This window comes from Pteropus vampyrus, unplaced genomic scaffold (genome assembly GCF_000151845.1).
Source record: "Pteropus vampyrus isolate Shadow unplaced genomic scaffold, Pvam_2.0 Scaffold135, whole genome shotgun sequence".
Lineage (NCBI taxonomy): Eukaryota > Metazoa > Chordata > Mammalia > Chiroptera > Pteropodidae > Pteropus > Pteropus vampyrus.
Window position 1 is genome coordinate 2,847,955 of NW_011888916.1, and position 20,203 is coordinate 2,868,157.

General features: G+C 41.1%; 1 protein-coding gene and 1 pseudogene across 1 annotated transcript in view; one reads left to right on the forward strand and one right to left on the reverse strand.

Annotated features, from left to right (window-relative positions):
- EFCAB14 (EF-hand calcium binding domain 14) overlaps window positions 1–13,503 on the reverse strand; it is a 45,906-nt gene extending 32,403 nt beyond the window's left edge. The window contains exons 1-3 of the mRNA XM_023534997.1: window positions 12,369–13,503; window positions 10,714–10,862; window positions 2,485–2,630 (exon numbers count right to left, since the gene is read on the reverse strand). Of these exons, the coding sequence (XP_023390765.1) occupies window positions 2,485–2,630; window positions 10,714–10,862; window positions 12,369–12,547 (474 nt within the window). The 5' untranslated portion in view covers window positions 12,548–13,503. The remainder of the gene's footprint in view (window positions 1–2,484; window positions 2,631–10,713; window positions 10,863–12,368) is intronic.
- Window positions 13,455–20,203, forward strand: part of LOC105297193 — a 57,541-nt pseudogene continuing 50,792 nt past the window's right edge.

Below are 20,203 nucleotides of genomic sequence, written 5' to 3' on the forward strand. Positions count from 1 at the left end.
TACGATTATTTACTTTTCTATCTTCTCCATTAACTGTAAGAGCCTTGAGGGTGGGAATCACATCATTTCTGCTTTTGAATATAAGACCTAACTCCACAAAAGCTGCACATTAAACATTTGTTGAATTAATGGTCTTCAGAGAGAGGGGAGGAAACTCCCTATAATGGCTGAGAATAGTCCTGGGTATGAAACCAGAGGTTTCATAAATAAAACAGAAAAGTAAATGAGATTTTAACTACTAGTTTAAAGATTTTCTATGAAAAATTTGATTTTAACTTATTTCAAACTAAAGGCTTTTTTTCCAGGCTGCATTAACTTAAACTCATATTGTGAGAAAGATAGCTCTTGTCAAGTGATATAATACATGTTCTTGTTGTTTAAGCTACTTTGACTTTTTTAATTGCCACTAAAAGCATCTTAATTGATATACTTACCCTTAGATACAGAAACATGGTAAAATATTAATTTTATTTTTATACCTATTTTGATTTAGGACAAATGCCTTTTACTTGAACAGATCATCAAAGATATATAACACTAACTTTAGAAAATCACTCAGAGAATGATGAGCTCCCTTTGGACCGACATAAAGCTCTACTTCACCACCACCTGCCTGTCCTTCTGTGCCCATGCCAGCAGAGAATTTCTCTGCATCAGGATGGTTTCATCAGTCTGTCCCATCATCTCTGAAGATCTACTGAAGCTCAAATGGAAAGGGTTTCAGTTCAGTCTTTCCCAGTTTTATATATGAAGCCCTAGGACTGAAGTAAACTTTCCTATATACCTGCCTTCCCAGGTACTTCTTGTATTAAAAATAACAGCCAGGTTAATAAAATTATTCTTTTTTCTAGATTCCTGGTTAAAGAGAACTCAGAAACCAAAATATGTAGCAAAGATTTAAAAACTTGTGTGTCCTCTCACACCAAGTACAGACTTCCCCTTTGACTCTTCCCATATGTTGACTTATAAGGAGATGGGAAATAGCTGACATTGCCTGCTCTTCATCCTGAAAGATCTCATCCTCACTCAGAACTATAAACTCTATGACTGACTGACTAAATGGAATCCATGGTTTGCCCCAGTGAGATAATTATTTCTCAATGCTTCGCTGTGTTCCATTTTCACTTGATGTAATCTCTGGCCAAACTTGATCATTTGCCTTGTGAATACAAGCAAGGCCATGTTTATCTTATTCTTGTTGCAAAAAAGAAGAGTGAATACTTGCTTCTCCCTAATTACTAAGAGTTCAAGGATAAATGGTAATGAGTAAATATTAGGTGTTGTAACCATCAATTTCATGAATTTAAAAAAATGAAATAGAACTGAATAGAAAATCAAATATCATAAAGCATAATATTATGAGTAAGCTAATGTTTTCAGAAACTTTTAATTTAGTTATATATATGTATATATGTATGTGTTTACTGGATAATGATGTAACATTTATTGTGGGTTCCAGGCAAAAATTTTAAAGTCGCAGACCCAGGCCACTGAAGTCTGGTCTTACGTGCTAAACCATACCAAAGAAAGTAGAAAGAAAGTAGAAAGAAAGTAGAAAGAAAGTAGATTAATACCACTCTCAAACTACTGCTGAAAGGTAAGGGTAGCTTTAGAAATATGCATAAGTACTTTATCTTAGCATAGTGCTCCCTGCCACTGGCTGATTCTGAACTTTGTGACCACAGTCTGAAGAACAGACTGTCCTCTTAGCCCCAACAAAGATGGCGTATCTATTTTTAAGCACTTTGCAGGTGTACCATTCATTGGGTACTTGTTTTCTTTTCAATGCACATCTTCCCTAACTAAACTGCAAAACCTGAGGATAGCTACTATAGTTACCCAGTGCAACTGTATACATACAAGATGCTTGATCAACAACCTTTGAATAAGTCCTTTTCCTCCTCTTTTGGAATCAATGACTACTGAGATCTGGCCAGTTTAGGGACTGGAAAAGTTTTTGCTCTAGGCTTGCTTGCCTGGACAAGGTATTTAACTAACTCTATCACTGCTTCCTATGCCATGCTAGAATAACTATCATTTGCTGTGGATGGTTTCCAGTTTTGTTAGTATGGTGCATAGCACTACAATCCATGGTTGCGTCTATAAGTTTGTAAACTCTCTTAAACAAAATAAGCTCTCATAATCTAATACAAATAGGCTATCCATTTCTCTTGGGGGTTAGATGGCACTCTTTTTTTTAATTTAATACCTACGCTGCTCTTTAAAAAAAGTTGACTCAAGAATTTCCAACTCCCTCTAAACTGCTCTAGTTGGTTAAACTACTCCTTTGCAGAAAGGGTTAACATTTTAAATATTTGGTAAATGCATAACTATTACCTATTTTACTCAACTTTAACATGTTAGGATCACAGTAGGCAAAATACCATTTCAAAAAGTAAAACAATGCAGAATGTCTTACATCTACAAATTCATACCAAAAAAAACTATTCGCAACTTACACAGAAATAAAATCACTTTTGCTACCTGCTTATTCATTTCTGTGATGTTTATCCATACTTTGCTCAAGCCCAACTCTCCAGATTCAATCTTCTCAAGTTGTTTTTGTTTGCTGAGTAGTTCTTCATTAAGTTTGGGAATTTCTTGGAATGAGCTTTTCTGATTAGATTCCACTAAAAGCAAAAAATAAGAACAATCATAAATATTCATAAAGTTCTAAGGTGAAAACAAGGATCATACAGTAGGAAAGAAAGTAGATTAATAAAAGTTAACACTGCGTGAATAATGGCTGAATTCATATCTATCAATGGCACTGTTCTTTTATTTATGTAAATGTGTATCTTTAACACTAAAGCTCTCTTTTAACTGGGGCTATTTCACTACTGGCAAAACAACTTTTAAAAAAGTCAGATGGCTAAAAATGATAACGATGAATATCAGCAGAAAGAGTTGGACTTGAATCTCCACTCTGTAACTTACTGTGATCTTGAGCAAATTACTCAAATTCTTTGAGCTCAGTTTCATCATCTGTAACACAGAGGTAAAATATACTTTACAGGATTTTTAGAATCAAGTGAAACAATGGCTGTAAAGTACTAAACACAGCTGGCCAGGCATACAGTAAATGATAAATGTTAAGTATTGATCAGCTCAATAAAGGAGCTTTTTTGATTAGTCAATGAAGATTTATAAACCTTATTACATTAATGCTCACGGTGAAATCCTAAGTTATATCTGTAAGTGCTTAAGTCTACTTTTTTTCTATATCGAATTAATCAAATGCAAGGTGGGTTCTTACCACCTTTCAAGTACTGTTATGAGGACTAAGATTTTAAATCTTTTTTCATAAACAACAGAGAATTTTCTTAAGTCTTAAATCAACCCAAAAGCTCAAAGTGAAAGAGAAGATAAAGGAAGAACATGTTAGGTGATGTACGGGGTGATATTTGGCCTTTCCTTTGGGAAATAGTATTTCCTGAATGGTTTAGAGATTTGTCAGCCTAAAGAGAGGCCTGAAAGAGTGCTTTCTCGTCTTCAAAGAGTATCTTTCCTTTTCATGGAAAATAAAATATTGATAAAGGCTGACTCTGTAGAATAAAACCTACATCACTTCTTTTAAAGCCACACACTGCCTGATTAGTTATTATCTGTTTTCTTTAAAACCAAAAACTGGCACATAGAGCAGATATAAAACAATTTACTAAAATGTAAGCACCAAGACTTTTTGTTCATTTCTGTATGGTCAGCACTTAGAATATACCTGGCACATTTTAGGCACTCAGTAAGTATTATTGACTGAATAAATCTGGCCTTTGCTTACCTACCAACCATGTTGCTTATCACTTTACCTATCTCTTCAATCTACTTTATAGCTGAGAAGATGTTCCTGACACACCAACCTCTTTAAGCCTTGGTGACCCTACACCCTTTATTCTTTCTGTCCAGATGCCCTTGGCTTGCCCCTTCTTCATTTCTGTCACCTTGGCCTAATTAATTCCTTCAAGATTTAGCACAAATAGCCCACCCGCTCCTTGGACCACCACATCTTTATCACTCCTAACTACCAAGCACTTAACACACTGTAACTATATACTTGTCTGTCTCTTCCACCAGACTGACAAGAGAGCTGCTTGAGGACAGAGACCAAATCTTATTTGTTATGTGTTCCTAGGACCCACCACAGTGCCAGGTACACAGAACTCAAATGCTTGTCCAGTGAAATAATGGTAGGGTATGAAATGAAGATAATGTTATCCTATTAAGTTAAAAAAAAGAAAACTCAACAAACAAAACCCAACAACAAAAATCTCCACAAAAATGGGGTTGAGGGTGGGGGATGGTATCCCTACTACAAACAAGCCCACTACTTGAAAATTCAGAATTATTCAAAGAAATTAGATACATTTACCCATTTTTCAAAAAATGAGCCAAAAGATTTCTTTACAAACAGGCTTTAAATGTAACATTTGATTTATACATGGTTTACAGGATTATATCCATCTCACACAGTAAGAACATTTTACCAGTCTAAATTAATGCAATTAATGCAACACTTAGCATTTCAGTGAATTTCTTTCACATTTTCAGTTAGGTTGCAAAGTAACTTATCCCACACATGTCTGCCATTCTCAGGTGGTCAAAGATCCCAAGTGAGGGTGAGGGGGAGAGTCTCTCTCTTTCCTGCAGTCTACACAAATTAAGTAGAAGGTAGGAGAAAAGGAAGTAAGACAAACACCTAAATAACCTGAGTTACAATTACTAACAAACACGTAAAGCTGACAAGCCTTGAAAACACTTTGGATCCTGAGGATTGCATGAACCAAAAAGGGATCATATATGAGTTGAGGCTTTTTAGGAGACAAGCCAAATTAAGGCACTCTGAACTACAGAAATGAGAAGTGTCGCAAACAAACAATTTAGGAGTACTAATTCATGTTCAACATGGAAAGCAACTCATTTAAAATTTAGTATACTAATACTCAGAACTTATTGCACACTACCTTCGGATGGAACATATATATTGCCAGTGGCAATATTTTATGTCTTTATATTTTGCAGTAAAGTTTTATGTAAATATTCAACTTGCTATTGAGTCCCTACCATGTGCCCGGCCTTAACCCAGCACTAGTACATAAAAAGATCCTGAAGCTCTCAGTCTAGTGGGGAACGAGGTGTTGTCACAGTTACTATACAGTGTGATAATGCTATGACAGAGGAATGACCAAAGTGCTTTGGTAGCAAAAAAACATCTTTATGTTTTACAGATAGGAAAGCAAAAGCTCAGAAAGAGTAAGTGACTTGTCCAAGTTTTACAGCTGGTAATGAGCAAGCCAGGATTCAAGACTCAAGCCTTTTGCTCCTAGAACCAGGACTCTTTCTGGTATACTCCAGCTAATACCCTCATTAGCACAAGACCATTTTTTAAGTTCTGTACTAAATGACCAAACGGCTACTCTGCCTGTATCATCAAAAAGGAGATGCTTAATTAATACTTTCCTTCTCTTCTTAATTCTTTTCTATCACTCTAGCATTTCATAGTTGAGTGATAGAGGGAGGGCTGAGAATTGAATCTTCCTCAGAGTAACTGTAGAGGTCTTTTGGAGTACCTGGTTCTAGAAAAAGAATACTGAGCTAACAGTTTCAAGGCCAGCCAGTACTTTTAGCTTAAGGATCAAGTTACTTCTTGATCACGAGGAAAACTACCAAGCCTTTCTGCTCTGCTTTCTATTTCAGATATTTCAGCAGCCCTATCTCCTTTCTTCACAAGTGTCTTAGAAAATTTATTGAGATAAAGAACAATGGGCTTTGAATTTCTCAAAAAAGTAGTAAAGCCAGATTGGCAGATGGTCATATTTGAGTCTGTGACTTCCACTGTCCTCTTGAAAAACAAGAAGTAAAAATTGTTGAAATATTTAAAGCAGAAGCATAATTTAAAGAAAGATTATGTAAGTTTAACAAGATTGACATCAGGAAATCAAGATAATGGTTTTCACAAAAAACTCTTGGGCAAGTGGTCCACAATGGTTCAGCCCATGGACTGACATATGCCTCAGGCCCTACCCTCTACCCTCCCTCAGGAAGTCCTGCTTCAGATATTTCTATTGTAGCAAACCAAAGCCAACAAAGCAGCTGGATTGACAATTCTAAATCTGCTTCATTCAGCTGGCTGACAAATGTAGTCAGGGTCCCGGGGGAATGTTGCTCACTGATAGAAAGCAGGTCTCACAGCCCAGGGTACAATTCCTGGACACTCCTGATATAGTATTTCCAGGGACTGGTATTAACATGTGCTCAATAAATATTTGTTGCTGACTGATTGCCAGGTCTATTACATGTATTCACTTTAAATATGCATTTCTAAATAAATTCTCTGAAAAGCTAAAGTATAAATTGCATGGGTGTCCTGTAAACATAGGCACAGAGGAGTCAGAGAAAGGAATCCCTGAAAGGTAGAATCGAGCAATGTTTTCAAATATAAACATAAATAATTTCTGTGATCAAAACAAGATGTAGCACAAACCTAGGAAGCCCACCTAATTACAGAGAGATAATGGCACAGACAGGTGTCTTCAGTTTTTACAGTTAAACATCTGAGAACCTCATTTCTAAGTTATGATTACTATTTGTAAAGAAAACACTGGCCTTAGAAAAAACCTGCAATATTGCTAAGGACAACCATTAAGGAGGAACAATAACTAAAATATATATCTCATTCTTTCTTACATTGTACCCTGATTCCACCAGTTGATAAAACATATAGGTGAGGATGATTCTGGCAGAGAATTATGACTTACCCAACTCCATTCTTTGAATCAGAAGCTCAGAAGAAAACCAAAGTTAGTATTTCGACATTTTTGTTTTCAAGCAATATCACTAAGAATGTCATCACACTAAGGATTAGTGTCCCTATGTCATATTCGAAACCTGAATAACTGTAGGCAGCAAAGAGAAGCTGGAGTGAAGGAGGCAAGGATGTTATGATCTCCTAAGGCTTAAGATAGGAAGTAAGAAAACAACTCTAATTCCAGTTCTGGTGCCACTTTTCTTTGTGACCTTGAGAGAGCTTGGTGGTCAGTTTCCAGGTGTGCTCATGCTGCTACAGTTAGAGTATTTGTGACTAACTTGAAACTGGTTCCTCGGCTTAGAAAACTAACCCTTGAAACCTAGAACCAAATATCTCAGTGTTACTAAAGTAAGATATTTAGGTTAAATCTGGTAGAAGGCATCATGCAAAGATATCTTTAAGAAAAAGTACTTTGGATGTGCAACATACTTTATAATTCAGAACATGGAAAACTCTTTAACTTAAAAAAAGTCTCAAAGTTTAAAACTCACTCAAGAAACAAATATTTGTGACTTGGCACACGGTAAGCACTCCATAAATGTTGGCTATTATTATTATTGCTCATTCTTATGTTCCTATTGTGTTTTTAAGGAGGAAATTGACAGACTCTCACATTCTTTCTCAAATGGCCCCATGAGGAAGAAATAGCCTAGTGTTGCTACTGCCACTTTATATTTGTGGAAGTATCAAGTGGCAACAGGTGAAGGGTAACCAAGGTTCCAGACTCCTGGACCTTAGTACTTACCTTCTGTACCCTAAATGTTGACTTCAATGCCATTTTTCATATGCTACTTGTCCTAAGACATGTGAATAAGAACTATTTTTTGTTTATGTGTTTAAAAGAAGTAACTGTTACTGTAGTCAAGCCGACAGCTAAGAAAGAGTATAAAAATGCTGGAAAATGTATAATTGCTTCAGAAGTGGGCAAAACTCTTAATTTGGCATGGTCCACTTTGTCCTAGAACCCGGAAAAGATTCCAAGATTAAATTCAGAAATGTGCAGTCACTTACTTGTTCTAAATTTTTCCTTGAGGGCATCCAGATCCTCCTTCAGAGCAACTTGCATCCACACCAAGCCGACGCAGGCCACGACACAAGCGGCAAGGATGACAAAAGCACAGAGGGGATAACAGATCTTGCAGCATCGTACATAGTCTCCCCTGACGGCCTTAACCCAGCACTAGTACATAAAAAGATCCTGAAGCTCTCAGTCTAGTGGGGAGCGAGGTGTTGTCACAGTTACTATACAGTGTGATAATGCTATGACAGAGGAATGACCAAAGTGCTTTGGTAGCAAAAAAACATCTTTATGTTTTACAGATAGGAAAGCAAAAGCTCAGAAAGAGTAAGTGACTTGTCCAAGTTTTACAGCTGGTAATGAGCAAGCCAGGATTCAAGACTCAAGCCTTTTGCTCCTAGAACCAGGACTCTTTCTGGTATACTCCAGCTAATACCCTCATTAGCACAAGACCATTTTTTAAGTTCTGTACTAAATGACCAAACGGCTACTCTGCCTGTATCATCAAAAAGGAGATGCTTAATTAATACTTTCCTTCTCTTCTTAATTCTTTTCTATCACTCTAGCATTTCATAGTTGAGTGATAGAGGGAGGGCTGAGAATTGAATCTTCCTCAGAGTAACTGTAGAGGTCTTTTGGAGTACCTGGTTCTAGAAAAAGAATACTGAGCTAACAGTTTCAAGGCCAGCCAGTACTTTTAGCTTAAGGATCAAGTTACTTCTTGATCACGAGGAAAACTACCAAGCCTTTCTGCTCTGCTTTCTATTTCAGATATTTCAGCAGCCCTATCTCCTTTCTTCACAAGTGTCTTAGAAAATTTATTGAGATAAAGAACAATGGGCTTTGAATTTCTCAAAAAAGTAGTAAAGCCAGATTGGCAGATGGTCATATTTGAGTCTGTGACTTCCACTGTCCTCTTGAAAAACAAGAAGTAAAAATTGTTGAAATATTTAAAGCAGAAGCATAATTTAAAGAAAGATTATGTAAGTTTAACAAGATTGACATCAGGAAATCAAGATAATGGTTTTCACAAAAAACTCTTGGGCAAGTGGTCCACAATGGTTCAGCCCATGGACTGACATATGCCTCAGGCCCTACCCTCTACCCTCCCTCAGGAAGTCCTGCTTCAGATATTTCTATTGTAGCAAACCAAAGCCAACAAAGCAGCTGGATTGACAATTCTAAATCTGCTTCATTCAGCTGGCTGACAAATGTAGTCAGGGTCCCGGGGGAATGTTGCTCACTGATAGAAAGCAGGTCTCACAGCCCAGGGTACAATTCCTGGACACTCCTGATATAGTATTTCCAGGGACTGGTATTAACATGTGCTCAATAAATATTTGTTGCTGACTGATTGCCAGGTCTATTACATGTATTCACTTTAAATATGCATTTCTAAATAAATTCTCTGAAAAGCTAAAGTATAAATTGCATGGGTGTCCTGTAAACATAGGCACAGAGGAGTCAGAGAAAGGAATCCCTGAAAGGTAGAATCGAGCAATGTTTTCAAATATAAACATAAATAATTTCTGTGATCAAAACAAGATGTAGCACAAACCTAGGAAGCCCACCTAATTACAGAGAGATAATGGCACAGACAGGTGTCTTCAGTTTTTACAGTTAAACATCTGAGAACCTCATTTCTAAGTTATGATTACTATTTGTAAAGAAAACACTGGCCTTAGAAAAAACCTGCAATATTGCTAAGGACAACCATTAAGGAGGAACAATAACTAAAATATATATCTCATTCTTTCTTACATTGTACCCTGATTCCACCAGTTGATAAAACATATAGGTGAGGATGATTCTGGCAGAGAATTATGACTTACCCAACTCCATTCTTTGAATCAGAAGCTCAGAAGAAAACCAAAGTTAGTATTTCGACATTTTTGTTTTCAAGCAATATCACTAAGAATGTCATCACACTAAGGATTAGTGTCCCTATGTCAGATTCGAAACCTGAATAACTGTAGGCAGCAAAGAGAAGCTGGAGTGAAGGAGGCAAGGATGTTATGATCTCCTAAGGCTTAAGATAGGAAGTAAGAAAACAACTCTAATTCCAGTTCTGGTGCCACTTTTCTTTGTGACCTTGAGAGAGCTTGGTGGTCAGTTTCCAGGTGTGCTCATGCTGCTACAGTTAGAGTATTTGTGACTAACTTGAAACTGGTTCCTCGGCTTAGAAAACTAACCCTTGAAACCTAGAACCAAATATCTCAGTGTTACTAAAGTAAGATATTTAGGTTAAATCTGGTAGAAGGCATCATGCAAAGACATCTTTAAGAAAAAGTACTTTGGATGTGCAACATACTTTATAATTCAGAACATGGAAAACTCTTTAACTTAAAAAAAGTCTCAAAGTTTAAAACTCACTCAAGAAACAAATATTTGTGACTTGGCACATGGTAAGCACTCCATAAATGTTGGCTATTATTATTATTGCTCATTCTTATGTTCCTATTGTGTTTTTAAGGAGGAAATTGACAGACTCTCACATTCTTTCTCAAATGGCCCCATGAGGAAGAAACAGCCTAGTGTTGCTACTGCCACTTTATATTTGTGGAAGTATCAAGTGGCAACAGGTGAAGGGTAACCAAGGTTCCAGACTCCTGGACCTTAGTACTTACCTTCTGTACCCTAAATGTTGACTTCAATGCCATTTTTCATATGCTACTTGTCCTAAGACATGTGAATAAGAACTATTTTTTGTTTATGTGTTTAAAAGAAGTAACTGTTACTGTAGTCAAGCCGACAGCTAAGAAAGAGTATAAAAATGCTGGAAAATGTATAATTGCTTCAGAAGTGGGCAAAACTCTTAATTTGGCATGGTCCCCTTTGTCCTAGAACCCGGAAAAGATTCCAAGATTAAATTCAGAAATGTGCAGTCACTTACTTGTTCTAAATTTTTCCTTGAGGGCATCCAGATCCTCCTTCAGAGCAACTTGCATCCACACCAAGCCGACGCAGGCCACGACACAAGCGGCAAGGATGACAAAAGCACAGAGGGGATAACAGATCTTGCAGCATCGTACATAGTCTCCCCTGATCATAAGAACAAATTCAACCAGGAGTACAAAAGTGATTATGAGCACAGCTTTATTAGAAATAGCATACATGTGTTGCCATGCAATTATCTTTTTTAATGAACAACCAGTTGATCTACCAGGGAACACAGGGTAACACACTTAAATCTGAACAGCATTGAAATGACTGGAACTAACCTAGCCGAAAATGACTAAATAATATGACCTATGAAGAATTCATCTATTGGATACAAAAGTTTCAAACTTCATAAGAAAAAGAGGGAGTTCCTGTGAGCCAAACTTCACATGAAATAGAGGAAGCACCTGTGGGCACTGCAGCGCACTGTCATCACTATTAATTCGGGTCTCAGGTTAGGAAAGTGTAAAAAGACTAGAGCTTCTCTGCAATTCCCTCACTGCACTGTAATTTACCTATCTACTTCTCTTTCTCAAACACATGCTCACCCCATGAGGACCATGTTTCAGTTTATTGAAACTTCATAAACTTTTGAGCAAGTTTTACTGTAAATGGAATGAAAGAAATAGGAACTGTAGGTTTAAGTGGACACCTGGTACACTCTAGCTTCTTGGCTCAGACAGAAGAAAACACAGAAAGGGGTTAGATTTCATACTAAACTTCAATCAACACTTAAGGTCTAAACTAACTCAACAGGGTAACTATTCCAGATGAGCTATTCCACTTCATCAAATCTTCACAACCTAAACCTAGGATTGCCCTTAACTACCTAATCTGGCAAAGCTGATTAGAATCCAAATTCTTTAACAAAATAGAAAGAAAGACACTCTAAACAAACCCCAAATAAAAGATTCAACCTTTTTTAGCACCCCAACCTTCTGCCTAGCTCTTGCTTCAACATCCTCAGTACTCTTTTCTTTTATGTGCTCCCTGAGAGGGTACAAGGCACCTTCAACGTTCCCTTCAGCCCTTTCCTACCCTGAGCCCCAATTCTCAAGGTCCTTAGTGCTCACTACTGGATTTGTCTAGTGGCTGCGCCATCTAAGTGGCTTAAGAAAAAACTGCCTCTTCTTTTTGTCCTCCATGTCCCATTACTCTCAAGGCTCATACTTGCTACAGTATGTCCCTCACCATATTCTCCCATCACCAAGATCCTGACTCAACAAGTAAATAATTTGCAGTCTTAAGGTCCCTGTCTTTCCTACACTTTTAAAAAAGGTTAGTTCCAAAAGTTTCTCTGCTCCCATGTCCCTATTTTTAGCTTCTTTGCTACTCTCAACTTGGTCTCTAGGCTCTTGGCACATTCCCCAAGCCCACACTTCTATCCTTGATTCAGAGCTCTTCTTTGTACACTTAGAAACAGATCTTTTAACTTATCCTTCATTCAGAACCTGAGCTCACCTACTCCTTAGCAACTTTTCTCCCTCTTTGCCTTCCAAGGTCTATATTCATTTTTCTTCTTAAGAATTCCCTTCTTTTTAATTTGCCTCCTTAGTAGTGCAAGGAGATGCCTTTTCCCATCCCATCCCTCACCATTGCATCACTCACTTGACAAAGCGAGAGCGATTTCCAACTACACCAAATTCTTCCTCCTCCGAGCTGGACTCAGAGTCTGAGTCAGGAGGCTCAGTGCGAAGCAGGCGGTGGCCGGAACCTTTCTTGGGCTTCTTTCTTCGGCTGTCCCCAGCCAAGCCAATCAATGCATTGAGCTCTTTGCGCTTTTTCATCTTCTTGTGTGGAGTCAGTGGAGCACCCACTCCTGAGCTGCCAGGATCGTACCCGACGCCCAATTCTCTTGCTACTTTGGAGTTGCCTTCCAGGGTGGGGGATCCTGGGCCAGAGCCCCCTGGTCACTCCCACCCAGAGGTGGGACTGACCAGATCCGTTGTGGGCTGGAGACTGGAGTCCAGAGGAAACTGGAACTCAGATGGGTGAGGGAAGTCACATAGAGATGGCCAGGGAGCTAGTGATCCTAATGGATAAAGTCCTGGGCATGGAGTTTCAGCTAAGAGTGTGTTAAGGAGTAAACCGCTGTCTCCCAAAAGGGATGAAAAGCCAAGTCAAGTATGAGCGATTCTCAGCCCTGATAAGTAGATAATATTTCTAAGGGTGATCCAAGAGCTGGGGAAGGACACACAGATGGGTGTTTTGGACTTCCGGGGCAGGATTTCCAATAGAGAGGGAAAAGAAACTTGCTCTTGAATGAGAGGGAGAGGCGCAGAAAGAAACAGTGGGAACGCGCTAGTCTCTCTCTAGCTGGAGAGGTGGCAGCAGGATGGGGCTCCGGATACAGCCTGGGCGCCGAGAAAATGCCCAGGTCTGGGCTGCTCACTGTCCTCTGGCCTCCGTCCTGAGTTTGAAGGAAACCCGAGACTGAAGAAGATCCAGAACTCGGCTCGGAGGGCTCGGCCTGAGAGGAGCCAGTTGAGCACCTGGGGAGATCCCAGCCCTGCTGCCTGGGCCTGGGGGGCGCGGTGCGGAGGGGCGACCGCGTCTCAGCCCACCCGAAGCGCTCCCGCACCGAGTTTGAGGTGTTTCGGCACCGGCGACTCTCGGCAACTCACACGCGCCGCCTCCACTCCGGCCGCGACTCTGGCCCCCGCTCCAGCTGCGGCCGTGGCTGCTCCGGACGCACTGGTGGCGGCGGAGGCGGCCGCGGGCTCCAGCCCCGGGCCATCGCTACAGCCCCAGCTCACTTCCTCTTTGACATCAGCCGCCCGCACCGCCTGCCAGTAAGCTACGTTTCCATTGGCCGCCAGCCGGGTGACCTCACACCGGGGGCGCGAGTGGAGGCGGGGAGGCGGGGCGTTAAAGGGCCGTGGCTCAGGCGAGGGCTGGGTCCCGCCCACTGGTGGGAGGCCCCGCCCCCAGGGGGGCGTGTCGTCCACCTGAGCTGGGGAGGAGTTTTGTTTTCCAAGGGGCATGCAGAGCGCCCAACTACTCCACTTGCTTGGAAAGTTCAACAGCTGTCTGGGTCCCTGGTTGTGAACTAGACTTTCCCAGCCTAGAGGCTCCGCCCCTCTGACTCGCAGGCCGTTTATTAAAAGTTTAGGCGTATTACAGATTCATGACCTGGTTAAACAGTCATTCATTCCATAAATATTTACTGAGAGCATACTAAGTGTCAGGAGCAGTTCGAGCGCTGGAGACATAGCAACGAGCAAAACAAGAACTGTCCCTGCCTTCCTGGGTAGGGATACCGGATTTAGCAAATAAAAATACAGGACACCCAGTAAAGTCGGAATTTCAGATAAACAATGAATAGTTTTTTAGTGTAAGCATATTCCATGCAGCATCTAGGGCAACTTCATACCGAAAAATTAATTAGTTTTTTGGTAAATCTGAAATTAAAATTTAACAGGGTATCTTGTATCTTATCTACCTACCCAATTCCTACAGCTTATATTCTAGTGGGAGAAGAGCGACAGCAGGCAAGCATATTAAGTGTCAGGAGGTGATAAGTGTTATGAAGAAAATTGAAACATAAGGGGATGGCAAGTGCCTCTGTGATAAGGGAACTTTTGGTTAGAGACTGGGAGGAAGCGAGGGAGTGAGTTGTGCAATGGCCATGAGGAAGAAGTGACCTGGAAGACCTGGTATGGCTGAACCTGTAGAGCAAAGAGGAAAGAGGTGGAAAATGAGGTCAGACAAGCATCAGGGGCCAGATTGTGAAGGGCCTTATGGACTGTGGTGAGCACTTAGGGAAACCATTAGTGCTTGAAGACAAGAGGAGACATGCTTTGGCTTAGACTTTAAAAAGATCACTCTGGCTACTGTATGGAAAAGAGAACTAGGAGAAAGGGAGGGACAAAGGAAACTAGTTTGTTACAGTCTACATAGAGATGACGATACAATAGACTCCCAGGATGGCAGTAATGGAGATGGTGAGCATTCTGGATGCTTCTTGATGGTAGAGCTAATAATATTTGGTGATGGATTACACGAAAGGTGTGAAAGAAAGAGGAGTAATGGATTACTCCAGAGTTTTGGAGTGGAACAACTGGAAGAAGGAAACTGTCACTTACTGAGATGGTGAAGAGCAGGTTTGAGGCGAGCTTGAGAAGCCAATTCAGTATTCGAGTGGGCTTTTTGGTATGTCTATTTGGAGTTTTGGGCAGGGGTTGGGGCCTGAAATATAAATCTGAGAGTCCTTAGATATAGATTTAAAACAAAGTGCTTTGAGCTACTTGGAAGAAAGTCGCTTAAAGTAATTTTTATACTCACATTCTTATTGTGGCAATTAACTGTCTTTGTTCAGGGATACCTACTCAAAGCCTGGGACTGCTTCTTTTTCATTTTTCTTTGTCTAGCCCAGAAGCAGGCACCTAAAAATAATCATCTGATAAATATGTGATGCTTACATAAGTGGGCAGAGTTGTACAGAGGTATGAGTGGAGTTTTGGAATTAAGAGATCTATGATTAAATCATGCTTCTAACACTTACTATCTCTCTCAGCATGGAAGCTATTTAAGTTCTCTGAGCTTCAGGTTTCTCCTCTACGAAATGAGGATTAACATCTATTTCACAGGATAGACATAAGAAGATGTGCTTTTGAAGTCCCAAATCATGGTGCAGTTATTTCATTTTTATTGTCTCCTTTTGTTTCCAGAGCTGTGCAGCCCAATGCAGTAGCCACTAGCTATGTACTATAATATAAATTTACATTTAACTTAATTAACATTAAGGAAAAGGTTTACATTAGTTCCCCAGTCTTCCTGGCCAGTGTGCTCCATAGCCATGTGTGGCTAATGGCTATTGGGTAGCACAGAATAGAGCACTTCCATCAATATAGAAAGTTTTATTGGGCAAGTCTTTATTGGCACTTCTTTGAAGATCTGAGGATGAACAGGAAAGGGTCCTGACTTCAGGAACCATTTCACAAACATCCTGTGGTAATGAGAAGCCCAGACAAGAGAGGTAGCTGGTGCAGGATAGCCCTTCCCATGGGCCTCCTGTGTTGTAGGTGCTACATCCTCACCAAGGGAACCAGGGGCTAAGGAACCCACAGGAGTGAGGCAGGGGCACATGCTTCACCCAACTGCAATGATTTCTGGTCAGTCAGACCCTGCCATCACCGTGGGTGGAGATCTCCCCCAGGACTGGCCAGTAGGCTGGTCATGGGTGGGGAGGCTGGAGGAGTGGAGTTGAGAGCTAAGGGGATGCTTTTGCTGGATCTGTTGTTCAGTTCTTCTTTCTGCCTATTTGTCTATTGATCTATAGATGACATCCCTCGCATGTTGGGTAAACATCCCATAGGCTGCTGAGTCACCCTTTGAAACCGGCTGGCCAGGTGTTTCTCTTCTCTCAGAAGCTCTCGCCACCTCTCTGGGCTCCTCCCTCACATCTGGGACCGTGAATGCCAGAGATTAAGCCAACCCTCTCAAAATAGGGGCTACTGCACTAAAAAGCCCAAGTGCCCTCCTACACCGGGACTCCCAAAAGTTGTGACCCATCTTTTAATTTTGGGGTGTTCACATTATCACCCTGTGTCTGTGGAGCCCTGTTACTTTTTTCAAAACTTGCCTGAAATGCAGTGTGAGCTTGGGTAAGTCAATTTGCAGTTTCAGTGCTTCAACTTTCCTGTCTGTAAAATGATAATAAAAATATTCCTTGCCTGGCTTTCTCCTCAGTGCTTTTGTGGGGAAGAGGCAGCATGACAGAGCTTTCTTGCTCAACCTGTCATGCTGTTTATTACTCACTATCGAATGTTGTGCACCCTTGGGCATGGCGATACTCACAGGGGCATGAGACCCTCGTGGCTTGGCATGCATTCCCAACCTGACCCTCTCTCTGCCTGCATCCAGCCCCTGCCTGAGACAGAGGAAAAACAGGGGAATGGGCAGCCGAGAACCCATTCTGGGGAAGGGAGTGGTGGAGAGGTGACGAGAGGTAAGACTGCATTTGATCTGAAGCTCCAGGTCCCGGTGCATGTTCTATTGTTCCATTAGACTTCATTTGCAAAACACAAATTCAAAAGTAAAGTTATTAATAATTCAAGATGGTGATCACAGAGTATCGAACCCCAATTGTGGGGTACTCTTTTGAGTGGAGGGCCCTGTGCACCTGCACTAGTCGTCCACCTGGGAAGCTGGCCCTGATAATACCTAGCTCACAGAGTAGCTCCGAAGAAGTAATATGCTGGACTCATAATAAGTGCTCAAGAAATGTCAGTTGTTCCATTCATGTGATTATTAATTATTAAATGTGATTTATTACAGGTTTCTTAAATGTGATTTTGATGATGACCTAGTTATGATAATACATCATCATTTACCTAATAGAAAATTCTGCTTCCATTTACAACAAGAACTCTCTTTGCCATCATCTTTCTTGGCTTTTTTGCTATGGTTAAAGAGGGGGGAAGGAACAGAAATGAACATTAAAAAATACTTAGGTATCAGGCATTTTGGTGTTAACCCTAATTGCTAATAAGCTAATCCTCACTAAGCAAGCATTTTATCCCTGCCTAACTGAGAAGAAAGTCGACGCTTAGAGATTACAGAAGGCTTGCCCAAGAACACACAGGACATCAGTGGCAGATATTGGGACTTGAATTGGGATCTGTCTGCCTCTGAAGCTTGAGTTCTGTACTTGGTGCCAAACATCATGCTGGTAGAACCTGCTGCCTGGGGCTTAACTGCAGCTCCTATGGGAAAGAACCACCAGCTGAAGCATTTTCCTACTCCTGGGATGGCCTCATCTGCTTCCCTCAGCCCCTTCTCCATTCTTTTTGCTGCTGTGCTGGCAGCTGCATCCTGTACTTTGATGAGAGGCCTAAGGACAATGGAAAGGTTGAGTGGTAGGAAAGGGGCCAAGCTCTAAGCTAAACAATGGTTTCTCTCCCAGTGGGTCCCAGGCAGCCAGAAGTAGCAACTGGTTCCCAGCATTATTGTGGGCAGTGTGAGGGCTACCCCACTGGGATTCTCCTATTCTGGACACAGCCTCCTCTGAGTTGCTGCAAGCTCTTGTGCCTCAGTTGTGTAATAGCCTCAATTTCCCCATCTATCAACTGGGTTTTAGTACTCAGAATAGGGCCTAGAGCTAGGAGGACCTCAGGGATTGTTATACTATTAAAAGAGTAGAGGAGACACTGAAAAGTCTCCAGGCATTGTTCTTCATCTTGGTGACTCCCATCCATCCATCCATCCATCCATCCATCCATCCATCCATCCAACAGTCCTGCCCAGAGGGAGCTCCTACCCAGTGGGAGGTCCTGTGTGAGGCCCTGGAATACACCAATAGTATCTAGGTTCTGTCCTATAAGAGTTCCCAGGAAGCAAGCAGGCAACGGCCCCCAGGGGAATTGCCAAAGAAGAGGTGTATACTGGTGGGAGAACAAGTCTAGAATGACTTGGTTTATTTCAAGATGAGAATAGTAATCCTGGGAGGAAAGAATCTGCACTGTGGCATCCAGCCCACCTGTCCCTGCTCCTGTCCTCTTCCCCTGAGACTTGAGCTGGAGAGGAGCTACAACTAGCCACAAATGAGCCCTGAACCAGCATATCTGGGTTTGAGTCTCAACCTCTCCACCCACTAGCAGTGAAACCTTAGGCAATTCCTTTTCCTCTCTGAGCCTGTTTCCTCATCTGTAAATTGGAACTAACAATGCTCACCTGTTGGCAGTGCCTGTGGTAAGAATTACATTTAAATGATGGACATTAGACAGCTTCAAGGGAATTGATAAGTGAATTGAGTAGACAGGTTGGCCAGGAAACAGACCTCTGAGGAGTCCTATTGAACCAGGAAACTTAAACAGCACAGGCTGGGAAAGAAGGTGATGGGATTGTGAAGGGAGGGCTCTTCTAACTGAAGAAGGTCTGTGTGTGTGTGTGTGTGTGTGTGTGTGTCTACTCCCTCCATCAAGCTGGGTGTTTGTGGATGAAGGAGTAAATGACGGGAGATACTGAGTCAGCAAGGCCACTTGGGGTGGAGCAGGGCTGCAGTGTTAGAGGAGGCTACTTAGGCCCTACAAAGTTCTTTCTGAGGAAACAGCACTGTATGTCTAAGTCAGCCTAAGACTGTAGCTCCAGCTTCATCTGATACTTGAGAAGACTGACAAGCTAGGAAGACAATAAAAATATAAATGGCTTTGTGCTGCCCTCTGCTGGTGCCTTGGACAACTGTACATCTTAGATGGAGACAATTTCCATTCAAACAAATGATAATTTTTAATTCTTCTATGTCCAGCCTTGCATTGGGAGATGGGGACACAGAGAAAAGATCATATTCCTGCTTTTTAAGAGATCCTGGGGTGTGTGTGTGTGTGTGTGTGTGTGTGTGTGTGTGTGTGCGTGTGTGTGCGTGCGCGTGTGTGCGAGAGAGAGAGAGAGAGAGAGAGAGAGAGAGAGAGAAAGAGAGAGAGAGAGAGAGAACAAATACAGATGTGACACAAAATGCAAAAAGGGTGTGGATGACATCAGGGAAAGTTTTTGAAAGGAGGTAATTTTTCATTCGTGCGTTCATTCATGCATCCATCCATCCATCCATCCATCCATCCATCCATCCATCCATCCTATAGTTATTGAATACTTAATGTATTTCAACCCTAATCTTTGTGTAAGAGCTATGACAGAGAACAAAATACACAAAAATCCCTGCCTGCGTGGAGCTTACATTCTAATGAAGGAAAACTATTCATAAATAAGATGGATAAATAGATATAGTTTGGATATGAGTACTAAGGAAAAAAATGAAGCAGGAAAGGAGGACAAGGAGTATTGTTGGAGTAAGTGCAACTTTTGAGGTGACATTTGAATCTAAAGACCTAAGGGAGAGGAATTTTAGCTTCTGAACATGATCGGGTCATACTGGACTTTTTCTCCTACATAAATAACTAGAAAACTGAACAAATATATGAAACAACTTTCAGACATTGGACAACAATAAACACAGGATTGTGATTCCTGAGAGAAGGAAGACAAACAAGGTGAGCCCGATGACCACACTAGCTTGAAGCCTGAAGGCACTTTCTGGAAGAGCAAGGAGGAGAAACCTAAGTACAGCACAAGGATAGTTTTGTGTTGAGAAGAATATTGAAGTTTAGAAAGGCTAGCACAGCAGAATTGGCAGAGAAGAGTACCAGAGAGGAAGGAGCTACTCAGAAAAGAGCTCCAGAAATCTGTATAAGGGTTTCCCTTGAATCTTTGTCGAAATATTAAATTGTGCATGCACAGGGTGAAACTCCATGAGTGTGGGCAAATAATAACTCCTGGGGACCTACAATTTCCAGAGTTTAGATTTGGCTGGGACACATTCATGTTCCAGCTGGCTACAGTGGAGAGAACTTGTTGAACACCTGGGGTGTTCAGTAGAGACCTCAAAAGTGTCATAGTAGTAGGGTTTAGGTAGCTTTAGAATAAAGACTCTGGTGCTACCTTAACAA